The sequence below is a fragment of the Triticum aestivum genome, chromosome 1B (assembly GCF_018294505.1).
Source record: "Triticum aestivum cultivar Chinese Spring chromosome 1B, IWGSC CS RefSeq v2.1, whole genome shotgun sequence".
Taxonomy (NCBI): Eukaryota; Viridiplantae; Streptophyta; class Magnoliopsida; order Poales; family Poaceae; genus Triticum; species Triticum aestivum.
In genome coordinates, this window is record NC_057795.1 from 56,278,765 (window position 1) to 56,299,955 (window position 21,191).

General features: G+C 47.5%; 1 protein-coding gene across 1 annotated transcript; it reads right to left on the minus strand.

The window, feature by feature from the left end:
• Window positions 1-7,740: 7,740 nt before the first annotated feature.
• On the minus strand, window positions 7,741-9,609 carry LOC123077014 (uncharacterized). Its single transcript, XM_044499194.1, has 2 exons — window positions 8,193-9,609; window positions 7,741-8,099 (listed from the first exon to the last, which is right to left on the minus strand). Exons 1-2 carry the CDS (start codon window positions 9,607-9,609, stop codon window positions 7,741-7,743), a joined length of 1,776 nt encoding a protein of 591 aa, XP_044355129.1.
• Between the last annotated feature and the right edge of the window lie 11,582 nt (window positions 9,610-21,191).

A 21,191-nucleotide genomic window follows, 5' to 3' on the forward strand; every position in this document is an offset into this window, starting at 1 on the left:
CAAGTATTTCCGGATGGAGGGAGTAGTACTTAGGCCCTGTTGGGAGACCCGCCACTCCACTACTCCGCTCCCGGAGCTGGAGTCAAAAGGCACGGAGCTGGGAAAGAGATGCTCCAGCTCCTCGTATTTTTAGGAGTTGGAGTGACTCCGAACAGGGCCTTAACTTCTATCACTATGAGCTACAGTATATTGTTGTGATTCAGTCATGTGATTTGCTTCTTGTGTTTGCATTATGATTTATTTTTTTCTCCGATAGCATACGTTTAGAGACTGCAAACATACGTATGGATAAACAACAGCACTTGCTTGAAAAACAGAAACAGCAATGAGAACACACTGCCAAGCTGCTAGCCGAAGAGCATATGTTTCAAAGTGTCCGGGTATGCATGTGACGGAAGATGGGCCCTTCGCCTGCTTGTTAGGCCTTGGTCGGTCCCGGCTGTCGTGGACTGGGCATACCTGGCAACTCAAGACTAAGAGATCGACTCATATTTTTGACTCAATTCGAGATTGATTCGCAAATAAATGAGCCGGGTATGAGCATTTTATATAGCTCGATCAAGAAACGAGCTGATCGTAAGTCAACACTGGCTCGCTCGATTTTAGCTCAATATCATATAATTATACTAAATAATTTATTTTTGGGAAACTTCTGATCTATTCATTTTCAATCATGGTAGTACAATAAACATTAGACATAGTAAAAATTACATCCGGATCCATAGACAATCTAGCGACGACTAAAAGCACTGAAGTGAGCAGAAGACGCGCCACCGTAATTGCCCCTCCCTCACCGAAGCTGGGCAAAACTTGTTGTAGTAGACAGTCGGGAAGTCGTCATGCTAAGGTCTCATAGGACCAGCGCATCAGAACAATAACTGCCAAAGAGTAGGGTAGATCAGAAGGATCCCACCTAAAGACACACGAATGTAGACGACTTATGACCAGATCCAAGCAAATCCAACAAGGACGGATCCGCCGGAGACACACCTCCACACATCAATCGATAATGCTAGACGCACTCGAAGGAATATTTAAAAACGAAGCCTTCCCGCCGGCAAGGGTTGGTATCCAGCATGTCGCCATGGCCCTAAGGCCACCGGAGACGAGGCGGACCGGCGCCGAGAAACCCTAGACTTTTTTGGGAAAGGAGGTGGTTGCATAACTATGCTAAATAATCTATGTACTAAAAGTAAATAGGATAATTAATTGCCATATATGTTGCGTACATTTTTTCTCCAATTTGCCTACTAGCAAACATGGAAGCTTAATTAAATGCGGTGAAAATTTAGCCTCAATATGCTACATGGTCAGCGGTGCATAAATATCCTATCATTCTTTTGTCAAAGTTTGAGAGCAGGCGCACCTTTAATTTCTTCTCTTTCTAATTGATCCACGATATCTTTGTATTACGTACTGGTCTTTAGTTGATAGAGAATAAGTCAAATTTTATATGTTTTTCTATGTTGGGCTGTGGCCTTTTTTTTCTGAAAATTTGCCTTAGATTATTAAGTAAATCATTTTATAAGCTGAGTGGAGCGGGCTGGGTGAGGTGGTGGGGTGTGAGTGGAGGCGGGAGAAAGATGGCGGCGACGGGGTGAGGTGGTGGTCGGCGAGGTGGCAAACAAGAGGCGACAGGGAGAATAGAGAGTGATGAGTGAGAAGCGAGGGAGTGAGCGGCGTGGGCGATGCGAGGGTTAAAAAAGGAAAGTGAAAAAAATCGTAATGTGGCAGAAGTTGTACTGGTTTTCTCCAGCGACATGTATGTCGGAACAGAGGGAGTAATTTGAAATCAAGTCTAATTTGAAGGGCATTCAAATTTTAATCAAAAGCTGATGGGGTTCTAGTCAAATTTAAAAATGCCAATTTTTGGTAAGGAACACTCAGGCCCAGTCCAGCCCACAAACTGAGCAGGAGACTAAGGCTCGTGATGGCCATTATTCCATCCCAGGTCGCCGCGTTCCGTCGCATCCGCTTCGCCATTCCATCCCAGCAGCAGGCGCACCGCCCCGCTTCGTAGTCAAAGTAAATCAACTTAGTTATAATCTTTCCGGTTCAGCTTTAGTTCAGTTTGAACTAAATTCCTGTTTTGGCGGGCTTATGCGGGATGCCCGCTTGCATGCCAGCAGCAGGCGCACCGCCGCGCCATCGTTGCAACTTGCAACCAAAGCGCCGCGCGAAACCCCCCAAACCCTCGCTCCCGCCTCAGATCTCCGTCTTTCTACTCGCCGGACATGAAGGGGCCAGCTGCGGCGGCGCCCGCACGCAAGAGGCGCGCATCCGGTGGAGCGGCTGGACCCAGGTCGAGGTCACAGAAGCGGCGACGTGATGGCGGCTGCGACGGCAACGCCACTGGCCACGGCGACCTCATCAGCAACCTCCCCGACGCCGTCCTCGGCACCATCATCTCCCTCCTCCCCACCAAGGACAGCGCCCGCACGCAGGCCATCGCCCGAAGATGGCGCCCCCTCTGGCGCTCCTCGCCCCTCAACCTCGACGCCTCCTACGACCTTCACCGCGACGAGTTCAAGCGCCTCTCCGTCGTCTCCAGGATCCTGTCGGACCACCCCGCTGCTTTGCTTTCCGCTTCATTCGCCTCCACAAACCCAAAAAAAAGGTTTGCCGAGGATGCCGCGCAGATCAGTAGCTGGTTCCATTCCCCAAGCCTCCGCAACCTCGAGGAGCTCGGCATCGGCTTCGGTCTACTTGAATACGGTGGACATGAACAGACCGACAAGGAGAAGCGCTGCCCGTTGCCACCGTCCGTGCTCTGCTTAGCACCAACCCTTGTCGTGGTCATTGGTCAGCATTAGCTCGTGCGATTTCCCAAAGGAGATCGCGCCTTCACTGAATTTCCCCCTCCTCAAGCATTTCAAAACTATGGCGTGTTTCCATCTCCGACGATGTCTTCTCGACCATGCTCTCTGCCTGCCATGTCTTGGATAGCTTAGATCTCTCAGAGATTCGTGAGGTGTCTTGCCTCCGCATTAGCTCGCCAACGCTCAGGATCATTGTCATCTGCTCTTTGTTTCATGGCAAAGGAGAATCGCTCATCAAGGAGGCCCCTTGCCTTGAAAGGTTGCTATTAAGTTGTCCGGGCTTAGGCGGTGAGATTATTTGGGTTGTTAGGGCACCTAAATTGGAGATGTTGGGCCTAGCTTTTGTCTCCCCGCATTTCAGAAATTGAGATTGCTAATATAGTCTTCCAGGTAACATCAGCATCAGTCTCTACACTCTTATCTGCTGGCATTGTTACTTCGAGAGTGTTTTTTTTTAATCTCCATTGTTTTCTTCAGGGATTGATCCCATCCAGCTCGGAAAACCCAATATGCAGCAGTGTAAAGGTTTTGGCTCTCCATTTCCCTAGCCCTGATCTGGGTGCAGTTCTTGACATCCTTAGATGCTTCCCCTGCTTGGAAAAGCTCTATGTCATTGTGAGTATTCATTTTTCTTTGCTTTGAATTTCAAGATGAATATTCTGTTCTGAGCCTAGTTAGCAAAATTTTAACATATGTTTATTATGCCCTTCCCAGTGGGACGATTCTAGGAAGGCAGAGGTGGAAAATGTGCGTCAGTATGAGCCTCTACATCCAGTCAAATGCCTTGAGAGCCATCTCAAAGTACTCGTGCTGAAAAATTACAAAGGTGGTGAGGAAGCTGTTGGATTTGCAAAGTTCTTCGTTTTGAATGCGGAAGTGGTAAAGCAAATCAACTTTGTAGTGTGTAAGAAGATTGATATGGACAAGAAATGGATGACTGACCAACTCAGCCTGCTAGAAGTGGAAAATAGAGCCTCTCAAGACGCCCGGTTGAATTTTTTTTTTTGAAAAATCACGCGCGGGGGGGGGGGGGGGGGGGGGGGGGGAGCTCCCCACCTGAATATATTTCTCAGTTTTGTAACCAAACATTTGTCTGATTACAAAGGTGAATTACATAAGCACGTGTAATCGTGATAAGAAATAGGAACGCCATGAGGAGGCGGCCTGCTTATGCGCCGGCTTTTTCATCCGGTGCGTCCATAGCATAAGGTCGTCGATGATTCGCTTGAGGGTGAAGATGCTGTGGTGGTTCTGTTGCTTGAAAGTCATGGCATTTCTGGAGTCCCACATCTTCCATAGGATAATGAGGAGGATGGAGTGCCATACTAGCGCGTCTACCTGGCTGGGGAGCCGGCAGTCCCAAAGGTTGTCGATGGAGTTGGGTGGTGATAGTCCGGTCCGCTGCCATATTCTCTGGGCGAGCGGGCAGTCGATGAAGATGTGCAAGCTGGTCTCACCGTCAAAACCACATCGGGGACATAGCGAGTCTGCCACGATGTGCTTGCGGAGTAGGTTGCTTTTGGAGTTGAGTCTTCCACGAAACAGAAGCCATGCAAAGATTTTTACACGGTTTGGAACGCATGAAGACCAGATGGCGACGGCATGTGCGTCGTCATCAGTGTCGGCAATGACCAGCTGATAGGCGGCCCGTGTAGAAAAACGGAGGCCACCGTTTAGGTAGCGCTCGTCCGGTCCCGGCGACACCTGGAAATCCTGCAGGATAGACAACAAAGAGCACAACTCGGAAGCGGCATTAGATGTTAGGCGGTTCCTTAGGATTGATTCTAAACCATAGTTCAAAACAGCAGCCACACGAGCGAGGGGGGTAGTGGTATGTGAGTAGAGGCAGGGAAACAGGGTAGCAAGTGATTGTTGGTGTAGCCAAGTATCTAGCCAAAAATAGGTGTTGGTTCCAGAATTTGTGATGACAAAGGAGATGGTGTGTAAAGCTGGTAGCTGGGTTATGGTTGGCATAGAAAGAGTGGCTGTTTTGTGGAGCGATGAGAGCATTTGGGTGTTGTAGGTCAATCCAATCTAGCCACGGAGTTTGGTCCGGAAGCAGAGCTTTGACAGCAAATTTCATTAGTAGACAATTATTCTGCACACGAAGATTTTTTAGACCTAGACCACCGAACTTTTTTGGCTTACAAACAGTTTTCCAGGCAACTAAGCATTGAGCACCGGTGCAAGTTTCCTCTGCGGCCCAGAAGAAGGCCCGACGGATAGAGTCTAGAGTTTTTAACACGCTTTTGGGGATGAGGAAGACTGACATAAAGTAGACTAGGATGGAGTCAAGGACAGCAGACAGTAGGACGAGCCTGTCACCCTTGGATAGGATTTTAGCTCGCCAACCTGTCAAGAATTTTCGGCATCGTTCGATAATGGGTAGAAAGGCATTTGGAGGTAAACGGGTCGGTGCCAGGGGTAGCCCTAAGTAGATTTGTGGGAAGTTTGATGTTGTACACTGCAGGGTGGTGGCAATGGAGTCTGCCACCAAAGGGCAGACATGCATAGGCACGAAAGTAGTTTTTGTGTAGTTTATCGTGAGGCCTGTAGCCATGGCAAAATTTTGGAGAATGTGCTTTAGTTGTATGGCCGCATCATTGGATGCCTTGGCGATGATGAGGGTGTCATCGACATATTGTAGAACGGTTGGTGGTAGGTGTGAGAATAGGGGGTGTGAGAGGTGCCAGAGGTCGTAGTCTTGTGTGATCATTTGTTGAAGGAGGTCAGCAACGATGATGAATAGGTAGGGTGATATGGGGTCTCCTTGTCTGAGTCCGTTCTTGCAGTTTATCCAGTTTCCCGGGATCCCGTTTAACATGACGACCGTTTTCCCTGTTGAGAGGATGTCCTGGATCCAGGCCGAGAATTTTGGCGGGAAGCCGCGGCAGTGGAGGATGGCGGTGAGGGATTCCCAGGAGAGAGTGTCGAAGGCTTTGCTGAAGTCTAGTTTTATGACCATGGTTGGGGCTTTTCGCGAATGGCAGGAGCCGATAAGATCCGCAGCATAGACAAAATTTTCCGCGATGCAACGGCCTGAGATGAAGCCAGTCTGGTTTCCGTGAACAAGCAATGGGATTAGCGGTTTTAGTCTATTGGTGAGGTCCTTTGCGACGGCTTTGATGGGGCAATTTTGGAGAGAGATCGGGCGGTAGGAGTCCGGTGTATTTGCTTCATCTTTTTTTTGGCAGCAGAATTAGGTGGGCTCAGTTTAAACATTCAGTTTGGGCTGAGAGGTCTTGGAAGTCTGTCATGAATGCGAAGATGTGGTTTTTAACGAGATTCCAGTATTTTCTATAGAAAAGGGGTCCAAAACCGTCCGGTCCAGGGCTAGCTAGGGGGTTCATTTGCATGAATGCCTCTTTTATCTCGTCATGAGTAAAGGCAGATTCCAGGTTGAGGAGTTGGGGTAGCAGTTGGGGGTAGTATTGGTGTGGCTGGAAGGACCAGGAGGTAGTCGGTGCGCAGCCGATAATGGATGTGAAGTGGTTCTGAAGAATGACTGCTTTTTGGGCATGAGAGTGGAACTCTGTCCCGTTTTGTAGGAGAGAAGTTATCGTGTTCTTGCGAAGCCTCTGGGAGGCGGCGGCATGGAAGTATTGTGTGTTCTCCTCTCCGTGAATAGCAGCGCGCACTTTCCCTCGTTGTTTCCAGAAGGCCATTTTTTCGGAAATAGCTGTGCGCAGGGCATTTGAGACAACAAGTCTCAACCTGTGTTCGGCTTTTGAGAGCGGGCGGGCTTCTTCTTTTAGGTCAATGAGATTAATGACTTGTTTTGCAGCTGCCTCGCGGAGGTGGGCTGGTGATCGTTTGGATGCCCATTGTTTGAGAGAGGAACGTGTTATTTTTAGGGCTTTTGACAGGGCGGCTGCTGAGTTTATTCGTTGGGCGGAGCGACGGTTGGTGGCCCAGCATTTTTGGACGATGTCATGGCATTCTGTGGCGAGAGTCCATGAAGACTCGAATCTAAAGTGGCGCGGTTTGGGCACACCTGTTTGAATGCGTAGGATTAGTGGGACGTGATCGGATGTGATACGTGCCAGTGAGGATAAGGTTGTGTTAGGGAAGCAATTATTCCACAGCAGATTAAAGAAAGCTCGGTCTAGTCGTTCTAAGGTTGGCGCGGGGCGTTTGTTGGACCAAGTGAAGCGTCTGTCCAGCAGTGGGAGTTCGAGTAGGGCTAGCTCATTGATCATGTTGTTAAAAGCATCTGCTTCTCGTTGGTGGAAGTTTCGGTTATTTTTTTCGTGGGAAAACCGTACAAGGTTGAAGTCTCCAACTATTAACCAAGGCGTGTGATCATCTTGTTTGATCAGCCTGAGCTCATCGAGAAATGCTTGTTTGAGGTTGCGGCTTGCGGGAGCATAGACGTTAGTGATGATGAAGGGTTGTGGGTGTGCAAGGGACGTGATTTTGATCGATGTGGCAAAGTTATGGTGTGTGTGAGAGAGTACTATGAGGTAGTTTGAGTTAAAAGCTGAAACTGTTCCACCAGCCGAGCCATCTGCTGGTAGAAACACTTTTTGGTCGAGAGAGCGAGGTAAGAAGGATCGGATTTTTGTTCAGTAATTTCATTTAGTTTTGATTCCTGTAGAAGGGCGCAGTGGGGGCTAATGCTGATAAGTTCGGAGAGTATATCAGCACATTTTGAGACGTCACCAAGTCCTCTTACATTCCACGAACAGATAGATAGGGTGGTGTTACTCATACAGGTAGAAGTACACCGTACACTTAGACAAGAACAAGCTTCAGTTATGAAACGGAAATAAGCAATAGACTAAGCGGTAGATGAGGCAGACGCAAGGTTTGCCCCAGACACACAAGCGAGGGGATAGGTAGACCGGATTAGTCGAGTCGCGGTAGGGACGGCAAGTCGCCGATAGGACGCCACATGGGCGTGCATGGAGGAGTACGAGCATCATGGCAGGGCGTCAGCACCGCCGTCGTCGCTGCTGTCGTCAGCATGAGCAACGGAAGCAGCAGCCTCACCGCCAGCCCCACAGAGTGAGGCAATCTCCGCAAGGGCTGCGGCAGAAGCAGGCGGGGCCTCTGGAACATCAAGCTGGGCGTGGTGGATGGCGTCCTTGAGAGCCTTTGCGACGTCTGATGCATTGAGACGCGCGGCTTTTGCCCTGACAGCCCTAGTAGTCATGTCAGTGAAGACAGAGGGCTCTTTGGCGGCCAGGCGGGAGCTACGGCGGAGGCTTTTGGTCTTGTCCGCCGAACGTTTGGCGCAGTGACGCAGCTTGCGAAGCACGGACTCGTGGGTGGCTGAATCTGCAGGTTCCAATGCGGTTGTGGTCACGGATATGGTATGCGAGATTTGAGTATTTTTAGTGGAGGGAGGAGAAGGCTGATCAGGGACTGTACCAGGGGAGGAAGCCCCAGCCGAGAAGGTGAAGGCGGTAGCGTCACTGTCGAAGTTTGACGAGGTGGAACTGTCGTACTGGCAGAACGCCGACGACAGTTGCAGGGCGGAGGGTGGAGGAGGGGCGTTGAAGACGCCGTCGTCACCACCGACCGCAAGCGGGGGCGCCGGCAGGTGGACGCCCCCGACAGCCGCAGCGAGGCGTGGTGTGGGGCGCGTGATGGTGGCAGTCGTGGAGGAGGAGTCGGCGATGGGGCATGCATGGGCTGCCATGGGGGGCGAGGCTCGCTGCGATGGGGGGGCGGAGTCACTGTCTGATGAGATGTTGAGGACGGGTATCCCCTTCTCCGCAGGCCCCTCGTCCTCGGACGAGACGAGCAGCGGCAGGTCGGCGGAGCCACCGACGTTGTTGGGAGGAGGTGGTGTGGTGGCGAGGACAGGGGACGGCGGCGGGCCCCGAGGTAGCTCGTCAGCATTGCCCGTAGGGGCGTTGCGTGGGTTGTTGTCGTGGTTGAAGTGGTGATCGTCCGCGTCCGAGTCAGAGTCGGAGGAGAACGGCGATGGGTCAGAAGGTCCCATCGGGTTGAGGATCGTGGCGAGCTTGGTGATCTTGACGACTTTGATGTCGTTGGAGGGAGGGAACTGGATTGGCAGGGAGTCCGGCAGGCGGTTTCGCCGGTCGACCATGACGAGGGCGCGAACTGCTGTGAAGTCACGCCCCTCGAGGCAGTAGTGGTCGACGGAGCAAATGTCTCCAAGGCGGCTAAGAGCCCACCGGATCCCGGCGTCGTGCCAGAGCTCGTGCGGGAATTCCGCAGCCTGGACCTCGATTAGCTGGTCGAAGACTGGTGACGCCCGGTCAGCAAGCTCGACCGGCTCGAGTGTGATCTGGTTGCCACGAAAGTCGAGGGAACCGAGGCTGACAAGGTAATCCCGCACGCTTGCGGACTCAAAAGTGACGCAGCCCGCAACGCTGAAGCTGGGGTTGCCGGCGTGAGCCAAGATGGCGTCATGGATGAGCGTCGCAGGGTTGTGGATGGGAGTGCGGAGGTGGGCGAACGCGATGTGGCCGACGTCATTGACAAGGCATGGAGGCGCCACAATGAGGGGTGCGTGCTGAAGAGGAGGGCCAGAATGGCGCGGGGGGAGATCGCCGCGGGCATGCATAGGAGACGGGCCGAAAGCGGCCGCTGCACGTGCCTCGTTTAGGCGAGCACGCAGGGCGTCTAGGTCTAGCTGAGTGGAGGGCGGGGGTGTAGCGGGGTTCGTGGTGGAGTTGTCTTGAGGCATGGAGTGGGTAGTGGAGTGGTGAGCGACAAGGATGCCGATGAAGGGGGCGTCGGGGCCGGCACCATCGCGCGGCCAGCCGGCGGTAGCACCGTTGCGGATGGTCGGGGAAGTTGCAGCTGGGTTGGCCATGGTGGAAGTTGGTGGCGGGTTGGGTTGGAGGTGAAATGCTGGGTTAGAGGCGGTGGGGTTTGCTGGGAGAGATGGGAAGGACGGGAGGATGCGAACCGAGCGGCACCGTCGAGCTTTGTGGCCGGAGCACCCCAGCGGGCACACCTAATGGGGTCTCGGCAGAGCTGAACCTGATGGTCCAGGGCTAGGCAGCGGAAGCAGCGGCGTCGTGTGTGTAGAGGCGGAGAGAAGCGGTGGACTGAGGAAGGGAGTTGTGCGGTGCATGCGTTATTTATAGGGGGAGAGCTATGTGGTGCATGCGTGTGTGATGGAGGGGAGATAAGGACGTCTCGATACGACCTGGGCGTCAGCGGCCTATCCATGCGTGGCGTTGAGCAGTCAGTCAAAGGATGGGGCGTGGTACAGGGATCAGGCGGTGAGGGTACATGTGACTGTGAGGCAGGGCATGGATCAGGTTCGGCTGACGCGAGCAGTATTGGAATGGTGTGGCGGTCAGGGACGTGCGGCGCGGGCTGCGCATGCATGCATGCGAGCGGCGTGGGGGCATGCGGCTGGAGTTCATGGACCGGCTGGGGGGGGGGGCGGAGACAGAGTCTTGCGGTGCATGCACTAGGCGGGCGGTGTGCTTATGCGGTGGAGTATGGGCATGGGTGCCTAGGGTCACGGGCTGGGGTTGTTGAACGTGAGCAGCTACCTGGGCGGAGGCGAGGGCAGGCATGTAACCCATCTCTCCTCATTTTCAGCAATGGTCAAAAGCACAGGTTAACGTGGCTATATTCGCGGTAGGGTGGTGGCAGGTAGTTGGTGCTGTTGTGTTCGTGGGGGTGGTGCAACCGTGGTTTGGACCTAAGGGCAAAGACATGTCCTGGGGTTTGGAAGTGGAGTGTGGGGGTGTGCGTTGAGTGCCAAGGGTAGACGGGTGTGGGCCAAGGATCGAGTCGTGGTGAGCATGGTGCTCCAGCGTTTTTTGCCCGAGCGTGGTCAGTCCGAGTTGGGCAAGTAGACGCTGTTCATGCGCAGTGGCCGTTGTGAGCTGGTCAAAAAGGTGTAAGGATAGGCAGTTGAATTCCAGTGGCGATCGTTTCAAAATTTCAAATCTAACTTCTTTTGACAGTACAAAGGAGCGGAACACGCGGTCTGTAAGCTTAGTTGCCTGAAAATCTGGTTTGACCGAGAAGTGGTGGTCTAAAGCATTGGATATTAGCGTGGAGTTGGGGTTAACTTGTGTAGAGCTGCAGACTATCCAGAGAGGAATTGTTGGTGCATGGCATAGCGGGAAGATAGGTCGTGTGATCTCGGTGTGGTACATGTTGAGAATACGATTAAAGAATTTAAACCCATGTCGGAACGGCCTAACCTCAGGTGCGGCGACGAGCGGCGCCGTTGTTGTATCCGGCAGAGAGACCGGGTCTTTGAGGAAGGCGGAAGGAGCGCTAGCCGTCCCGCGCGGCGAAGCTTGGCGGTTGGTGGCGCGCAGATGATTAGGCGAGGCAGCCTGAGCGTCTGCCGGCCCCGGAGCTGCCGAGGAGGCAGCAGCGATGACCGATGCGTAGAAGAACGGCGTGGAGAGAGGGGAGCATGCAGTGATCCCTGCTTGGGCGTCTGGTGAGGCAACACAGAAGGAGTAGGCTGAAGTTGATAATTGTTGGACGTCGAAGGTTTTTGCCCCAGCAAAGCTGCGACAAGGTAGCGGTCGATGGGCAGGTGGCAGGTGTGGAAGAAGATGATGGTGTTGCGGCGGGGTGATGGATCAAGGCGGGGAGGCGAGACCATGGAGCGTTTCGCTTGCCATAGTGCGGACTGGAAAGCTAGGCCGATCGTGGGGTCGAGATTTAGGGATTGATGGATGAAACGGAAAGCATGCTGAAAACGATCACCGATGTCGACCGTTTTAGCAGCATGGTGGGCGGTTTCGATCGGCGTTGATGGTTGGCGTGGTATGGGTGAGGCGAGTAGGCGTGCGGCAATGGAGGCTGGGGAGTCTTTTGTGGCATCCGCAGGCGAGCAGACGGCGAAGGAGATGTGTATGCGTGGGGAGGCGATTTCCCTCTCCCGGAGGATGGCGAGTGCCACCGGCTCCGATGAGACGGTGAAACGGAAGACTGTTGGAGAGAGCTGGAGGGTCATGAACATGTCGGACTGACCTCCCAAGCAACCTTGAAGGAAGCATGCAAGCAAGAGGCAGTCGATATCCAAGACGGCGCGCTCGATTGTGGCGGTGAGGTGGATTCCGGAGCTCTTGTGGCGAAACGGAGTGATGGGTTGGAGAATGGCGGACCAAACTTGATCTTCGAAATCAGCACCCATTGCGTTTCCGACACCAAGCGCGGCGCGAATGGCTCCATGGACGGGAGACTCATCCAGCCGAGCCACCAGCGGGAGCGGAGGAGAGGTGAAAGTGGCTATGGGCAGGCTGATGGCTGGCGGTGGCCTAAGGTTCAGTGTGGGTGGATGAGGGCTGAGCGTGGTCGGCGTGGGAACGGGGAGAGGGCTAGAGGAAGGTGGCCGGCGACGAGGGCTCAGTGGGGGTGGTGGAGCGGGAGGTGGGAGGAGGAGGAGGAGCGCCATTCCCCGAGATTGGCCTTTGCCTCCGCCCGGTTGAAATTTGGAAGTAGTTCTTGTTGGTATTACTACTATTGCTGACCTACCCAGGCCTTGTCAATTGCTGACCCTTTCAGCAGCTGTTGTTGTTTTGTAGATGGGGTAGATGCTCTTTCGGAAGCATATCCGTGATCTATCAATGGCCTATCCCGTTGATTGCTTTGTTCGCAGATTTGGTTGATACCTTAAGATTGTGCTGTCTTATGTCTGAAAGAAGAGTATGGATGCAACCTAGTTTATTATAATTTCAGTCAGCAGTGCATGCTTGTGTTAAGAGTTTACTAGTTTCAATCAGCGCTTCATGCTTGTATTCAAGACTGAATTATCCTTTCTTTTTCACCCGGAAGTATGTGAATTTTGTACTGCGAGTTAATGGTTGTGGAAAGTAAACCTAGTGCTGTTACTTTATATTTCCAATGCACACTTGGTCCCTGCAATTGGTCTAGTGTTTTAGTGTGAAGGTTACATGCATTAACTAGTAATCACATATTCTTCTTTCTTTTTACATTTTTAAATTGGAAAAATACCAGTGTTTTTTCCTACACAAGGGATGGGGATCCTCCCAAAACCATAATCTAGGGAGATAATTGTTCATGCTATTTCTGCTTGGTCCGGTTTTCCTTTCAAAGTATTATTTGCATATCACATACTCTTCATCAATAACTATTCTGGAAGCAAACTAGGATGAGTTACAAGATATTGCGAGTCGTCTCTGCTGGTAAGTATATATATGTCCCCGTTTCTCAGCAAGTCAACTGGATTTCTTTGCCTTCGTCGATCTCTTTGTAGACTGGGTTTTCCTTGCTCCCATATTATCAGCCCTTCCTGATGCATTCGCCGTTTGCTGTTCCTTTTCCCGGCCTTCATGCACAAAATATTAATCAACTTCAGGAGCTCTATCTCTGTGATGTCACAATGTGCAAAATAGTGTGCTGAGGTTTCCTGCTTCTACAATATTTTCCAATCAGTGTCTAAATCATACAAGCCAACCGGTTTCAGACCATTGATCTATCGATTGATGCAGAATAAATAAATAGGCAGAGAAACAATTGAATTACAACTGTTATTCGCACAAAAAAATACAACAGTTGTTTTACAGCTTTCACTTTTTTATGACTGGATAAATAGAAGCCTTAAGCACCCCGGTCCCATTTCCATCAAAATGAAACCAAGATCCTAATCAGAATGCTTCCAGTGACGAACTCTAAATCAACTTTGATGTCGGAAGTGTGATAAACTCTGATTTCCGCCGTACAATGGAAACGGCCGTATAACTACACCAATGTGCAACCTATTGGTAATTGATTGGTGAGAAAGCGTCGTCTCAATAAAAACATCAGAACAGTGTAATCAACATGGTAACCAGACTATTAGTATGACGATAAACATGCTAGGATTGAAGACAGAAAAATGATAAAATAAATTGGAATATGAACTAAGATGAGTAAAGACTTAAATACTGACTCACAAAATATACTGATGACTCACAATCATTAAAAGAAACTTACTTGGATTTTCACTTAGAAATAGGCTAACTGATTTTCACTTATTGGTGCTGAAGACGCTCGAGGAAAACGGGATTGTATTCGGTGCACCTACCCTTGTGGTTCTGCCGGTACACCGGATGCCATAGCACATTTTAAAATGAAAAAAAAATCTAGCACATTGACACAACATCAAAGTATGTTGTCACAAATTTTCATATCAAAATTGAAACATTGCCTGAGATAGACAAATGATAAATTTGACGTCAATGTGATAAATTGATAGTGGGCCAAATCTAAAGACAAATTATATACGGCTATTCTGTATCGAATTTGTCATTTTTTTCGAAATGGTTTGAATTTTTTTTTAAAATTTTGTGACAACATACATTGTCGTATGAGTCTGCTAATTTTATTCCAGAATGTTCTGAATATTTTAAAATGTGCTACGGGAGTTTGGTGCACGGTAGCACCACAAGGGTGGGTGCACCAGATATTTTCCTCAAGGAGGATGCACTTGTCTGTTCATCCTGTTTGCCCTGTCGCCTCCTCTTTTCCAGCTGTCTGTGTGCAAATAACTTCTTTTTTCAAGAATGAGTATTTTTTATCTTGAACCCTCTGTACTTTTTTCTTAGGCAATGAACTCTCTGTATCTTCGTACGACTACACATATAACCCTCAAAAAGAAAATCCGGGTTGACATAAGCCCAAGCCCAGCCAACCTAGGAAAGAGAGAAGCCTACACAATCTTTTTTCTCGAATATGCACGAGCGTGCATATCATATATTAAAGAAGAAAGGTCAAGAATGCCTCCACCATAGTTTACAGGGTTATTATTACATGCTAATCCTCATCACTCACCCACCTCTCTACCCAAGCAAAGAAGGGCATTGCATTCCCTTTCAATAACCTAGCGGAGGACCAAGTGGAACCCTCAGAACACAACTTTCTCAGCAACTGCATGACCGAAGGTTGCGCACCCTCAAAGATAATGGCATTTCTATGCTTCCACAACTCCCACCAAGTCAGCGCGAAGATGGTGCGAAGGTCCTTCGTGCTGACATTGTTCGATCCACGCTTGTCGACGGCCCACTCCACCAGCGAGTCTTGGGCAGTAGGGATCCAACTCGGTGTCCCCAACGCAACGAAGATTGCTGCCCAAACTGTCCGAGCAAAAACACACATGAGTAGTAGATGATTGGTCGTTTCCTCCTCTTGATCGCAAAAAGGACATGCAGCCTGGTGAGGTAGGCCTCTGCGCGCAAGGCGATCTGAGGTCCAGCATCTATCCTTCATGGCCAGCCATGTGAAAAACCTGCATTGCATAGGAGCACGTGATTTCCATGTCAGGTCCGCCGTTGGGATCACCTCCCGGCCCCAAAAACCAGCTGCATACGCTGATTTCACAGAGAACTGCCCATTATTCTCCCACGACCATGTTATCTCATCCGGCTCCTCGCCAGAAAGTTCCCAACCATTGACTAGCTGCCATAGTGCTAGAAACTCATGCAAGGTCTCAGGTCCAAAGTTGGGGCTGATGTCCATCGCCCAAGACCCGTCTTCCATGGCCGTACTTACCAACCTTAACTTCCGAGTGCGGGGTTGCACAAGATCATAGACTCGCGGTGCTAACTCCTGGATTCCCTGTCCATGCAACCATCGGTCCTCCCAAAAGAGTGTTGTTCGTCCCGACCGCACATTACTCCTCATGGCTGCCTGGCACAACATATTTGCTTCTTCCGCAACTTTGATTCTGAATTCATTCCATGGTCTTGACTCGTCAGTCCTCTTGAGCCACGGCCAACGAGCTTGCATGGCGATATTCATCCATCTTAGATTTGGCAGCCCCAAACCACCTGCCCACTTCGGCGTACACACCATGTCCCATGCAACAGCACAATTGCCACTATTTGCCTCAGCTCTTCGGCACCATAAGAAACCACGGCAAATCTTGTTCATCGCCGCGATAGTTTTTGCAGGGAGGTCCAAAGCCATCATAGCATGGATCGGCATGGCACATAGGACAGACTGCACAAGAGTTAGACGTCCACTCTTGGGCATAAGAGCCGCCTTCCACTTTGGAAGTTGATTTGCCATGTGATTCACCAGAAACTGCAGCTGCGTCGCTGATTGCTTTCTTAGCGATAGTGGTAGCCCAAGGTACTTGATCGGAAACGATTCCAAGGGGCATTGCAACTCATTGCATGCAATTGCAATCTCCTCATCCGAGCACCTGATAGAGAAGCCTACATAATCACCCCAACAATCACGGCTATATCTCACTTCGAGAAGCTTATTTCGCTCACAAAGAAGAAAAAAACTTCAGAAGCTCATGTGCTAGTTTGGTTTGCATCCTCGTAATTTTTAGTGTGGCCCGGAGCATCCCTAGAAATTGTCTGAGATTCGTTTGGTTGCTGCCTGAAAAAGCCTGAAGTAGCTTAGCCTGGTAGATTGCGAGGCAAGTAGTTAGCCTGGACTAGGGCATACAGAAGAGGTCGCTTGGTGTTAGCCTGGGATGTCAACTGCATTTTCTATTGGTTGTTGCTGGATGAAGTCACCGGTCAGTATTCTTTTATGGGCTGACAAAAAAAACAGATTGCTGGACAGCTTAGGACACCGGCCAAACGCAACACATGCTAGTCTGGCCAGTCATCTTTCTCCGAGGCCAGACATGGTTTTTACCAAGGCGTAGAGTTGAGGACTCCAACCAAACTAGCTATATGCACTAGTAGAAAACAGGGCTTTGATCACAGCTCAATATACACATTAGTCTTGGTTGCATTACGAACCGGGACTAATGTGAGCGTTAGTCCCGGTTCGAGCGGCTAAAAGCATTAGTCCCGGTTTAAATGAGACCTTTAGTCCCGGTTTGAGACATGAACCGGGACTAAAGGGTGAGTGATGCCCTTTAGTCCCGGTTCGTATCTCAAACCGGGACTAAAGATTAGACCTTTAGTCCCGGTTTGAGACATGAACTGGGACTAAAGATTGCGATGCCCTTTAGACCCGATTCGTGTCTCAAACCGGGACTAAAGGGGTACGTGTCTCAAACTCTACCCCCTCCCCCCCCCCCCAGTGTATCGCCATTTCAGTTTTGAAAAAAACAAAAGGAAATGATAAAAACTTTAAAAAATAAAATCCTTCGATAACTACATCTACTAGTTAGGAAAATTAAAAAACTTAAATTTGGACATGTTTTGCAAAAAAGTGTTATGAAAAAGTAAAACGGCTATAACTGTTGCATACGATGTCGGAAAAAACGTATAATATATCAAAATGTTCAGCACGAAAATCCGCATCCGATTTTGACAGCCGTAGGCCTGTTTGCAAATGTTTAGAATCCTCAAATTCTAAAAGGAAAAAAAAGTTATGCTCAAATTTTGGTTTTTTGAATTTTGGTTAAATTTGGTCATTGTGGTCAAACTACTTATTCAAGAAGTATTAGTGTTACTAAATAATTATTTCAGTTTTTTTGAACTTTGGTCAAATCTGGTCAAACTGTGGTCAAACAATGGTCAAACTATTTATTCAATAAATATTAGTGTTAGTAAATAATTATTTTTTAGAACAATAATTTCAAATTCAAACAGTGAAACGTGTGACTTCATGCTCAAGCTAAACTCCTGAGGGTTAATAGGATTGACATCTTACTATTGTCAGGAAAACAACAATTGCAGACTTGGAATGGAGGCGGAATAGAACCTGGAAGTTAAGCGTGCTCAGACTGAAGTAGTGAGAGGATGGGTGACCGGCCGGGAAGTTAGATGATTTGAAATGATAAGGAGTGATTAGAGATTAGAGGTTAAATTGAGTAGTGATGAGGTGAGGGGTGTTTAGAGATTAAATTGTAAAATAATTCGGAAATTTGAAAAAAATAAATAAAAATAAAAAAATAAAAAAAATTCGTAATATTTCCTTTAGTCCTGGTTGGTAAAAAAGGTGGAGCTCCGGTTTCAGAACCGGGACTAAAGGCCCTCTGAAACCGGAACAAATGGGCCTTTTTCTATTAGTGATGGGTTAGTTTGGTTGGAGGCCTGGCCTTTATGCCTGGCAAAAAATAATGCTTAGATTTTGCTTGAGAAGTTGGAGAATCCTGCCTGCCCAGGCTTGCCTGGTCCATATGCGTTTGGTACTTGTCTTGGGATAGTGGCCGTGCTAAAGTACAAACTTGGCTTGGGATAGTGGCCGTGCTAGAGTACAATTAGGTAGATAAAACTATGCACACCCTTCACTTCCATGCAAAAGAAATAATAAAATATTACCAGGCAGATGAATCAAACGGGACTCCTGCCCCAGGCTAATCACGTTGCCTAGCTGACCAAGGCAGGCTAATGGCGTTGACAAGTTTCATGGTAGGCTAGAATGAGATGATTTAGGACACCAACCACACAAAATCCAGAAGATCTCAGTCACCCTTCTAGCCAGGCAATCTTGCTTCAGGATATTATCCAAACAGGCCGTATATCTCGGCATCTCGCTTATTGCCTTTTTTAGATTTTTTTTTTGAGAAAATATTGCCTTTTTTAGATGATCTCGCTTATTGCCAGATGCAGCCTGGCCTTGCGCTGGCGCTCCATTAAAAATGCCCAATAACATTGCCTGGGGCAGTTTAGGTAAGGTCGTCTATGGACAGGTTCAGGGCATTTCCTATTTAACGTTGCAGGCGCCGGATATATTCCAAATGACGCGCCACAACCATCAGACCACTAACCCACTTATGCACAATTTCTTTCGTTCCTCTGTTTATCTGTTGGCCTGTTTATTTTATTCTTTTATTCTACTGCTTTTCTCTTTCTTTTATTTTTTCCTCAAATGCGAGGTTTTCCGGTTCGTGAACTTTTCTTACGAACCGATGCACTTTTTTTTCAAATACAATGAACCTTTATATGATCCGCTGAACTTTTTTCAAATTTCATGAACTTTTTTCAAAATTGGTGAACTTTTTTCAAATTTGATGAACTTTTCTAAGAATTCGGTGAACTTTTTTCAAATTCAATGAACTTTTTTTCCAAAATCGATGAACTATTTCAAATCTAATGAACTCTTTTCAGAATTGGTGAACTTTTTTCAAATTCGATGAACTTTTATTCAAAATCAGTGAACTTTTTTTAATCCGGTGAACTTTTTTCAAAATTTGATGAACGTTTTTGAAAATCATGATTTTTTTTTTGAAATTTAACGAACTGTTTTACATTAAAGAGAATAGACATTTTCCAAATTGTTTTCTAAGTGGTATAGTAAATGGTCGAATAATAAATAGCGTGGCTGCATTAGTTCTAATACTATTCACGTTGCTTTTGTTCGCTAGCGTTCAGGTGGTCTAGTGGTTAAGCTAAGCAGCGAGAGGGTCGTATGGTGTGAGATCGATTCCCCATGGCGCATATTTTTGGGGTGTTTTTTTCGCGACCGTATCTCTTCCTGGGCCGCGCTTAAAAAGCCCACAGAGGGCCGCTGTAGGCGCCATTTCTAGGTTCGGGCGCCTACAGCGCCGAATAGGACCTCCCCAGGTTCAGACCGGTTTTAGAACCTCCTGTGTGGGTTTCTTCTTCTTTTATATTTATGTGTTTTCTATCGGGTTCTTCTTTTATTTTTATATTTTCTCAATTTCCCTTTTTCTTTTTGCAAATACATGTAAAAAAAATTCAATACATGACAAACAATTTTCTGAAATACATCTTTGAACATTTTTCTCAAAGAAATTCTAAACATTTCCCAAATAGATGTTGAACATTTATTTTGAATAATGTGGAATTTTTTTATATTACACTAAAAAAATTCTTATATCATACTAAAAAAAATGTAAAAACACGTGAACATCTATTAAATGTCACAACCATTTTTTTGAAAGTTGAAACATTTTTCAAAAAATACATGTATTTTTAGTATATCTTAAATGTACAGTTAATGTTTTTAAAACCATGCAAAAAAAGTTAATGTTTTTAAAAATATAAGTAAATTTTGGTGTATATGTATTCAGAAAGTTTTGAAATATAATAAAAGAATGTACAAAAGCTAGTTTATGTGCCTACATACGTGCCAACTTGCGCCTGTGTGGTTATGAGCCTGGTTCATTTAGGGAGCACTTGAGGCGAGAGCAAAGGGTCCACGTGGGAGAAACAGTTAGAGGCTGTGAAAACCACAACGTGTGCTTTCATCAATAACACATGTGTGCTCCCTGTGGTGCAGCACAACCAAATCAGAAAAGTGAAAAAGGAAGGTATGCTCCCTTGCGAAGCACATTTGTGCTCCACATGGGCATACATGTGCTCCCTATCATGCAGCACACCCAACCGTGAAAGGTAAAAAGGAAAAAATAATGCCACCACCTATCCTTCCGCCATGTGTTGAACACGGAGCGCTCCCGATAACGACATCGCTATATAACATCATGCCACTTGTTGCACTTGGAGGCGATGCACCGTTCCCCTCGTAGAGTATACCTCTTAACTAGTGATTTCAGGGGCTCCCCTTCTATAGTGCGCACAATCCGTTGGCTAAGTGGCAATCACGCACCCCTACCCCTCCCCTACCCGAACGCTAAATGGGTCCACCCAGTGTGCATTTATGGTATTCAGGTGACGATTTATTTTAAATAGTTTTCAACCTATTTTTCACGGTAACTGTGTTAAAATATTTCTAAATTTTAAAAACTATTCATAAATTAAGAAAAGAAACAACCTGATTTTTAAAATACTCATGAATTTGAGAAATTATTTGAGAAACTGAGAAATCATGAATGCATAAAACATTCATGAAAGTGGGAAAAATTGTGAATTTGAAAAACAATATCCTAATCTGAAAACAATGAACCTGATTTGGGAAAAAAATATTCATGAATTTGATATTTTTTGCTAATTTCAGAAAACATTTCGGAATTTCGAAAATAATTCAAAATTCTTGGAGGATTTAGCAAAAATCGTGAAATACAAAATGCACGTGAAATTGAAGAAATATTCTTGGTTTGATTTTTTTCCATGAATTCAAGAATTTTGCAAATTTAATAAATGCTCATGAATTTGAAAACATGTTCCTGGATTCATACAAAGTTCGTGAATTTAAAAATGGTAAAACAGAAATATATTTAAGACCGGAGCAAAAACACTAGGATGAAACACAAAAAGAGGTTAGGAAAGTTTCTAAAACCTTCTTATAACCAGTGGGAAGGCATGAAGTATCCGACCTGCCCAATAGTGCATGCAGTACGCTTCTAGCTTGCTCGTGGGCCACAATCCTGTAGTGTACTCGCTCCTTCGCACGCTCATCTTTAGTAGACGTTTGGTTGCTACTGCTGCTTGCTCTAGAATAAAAAAAAAATCTACTGGCTTGTATTTATTTATTATTTAAAATTTTGTGAAACCAAAAACGGTTCATCGATTTTAAAAAAGTTCCGCAGATTCATAACATTTTTAGGAATTTAAATTATGTTTGTGGATTTGAAAATGTACGACTTTAAAAGTATTCATTAAATTTATATATACTAACATTTTTTAAAATTGT

What these genes read in the sequence shown, in the direction of transcription:
- LOC123077014 (XM_044499194.1), bottom strand. Translation starts at nt 9,609, where the DNA reads ATGGCCAACCCAGCTGCAACTTCCCCGACCATCCGCAACGGTGCTACC. An exon ending in GGCTGGGGCTTCCTCCCCTG is followed by an intron (nt 8,100 to 8,192) that starts GTACAGTCCCTG and finishes TGGAACCTGCAG; the next exon opens with ATTCAGCCACCCACGAGTCC.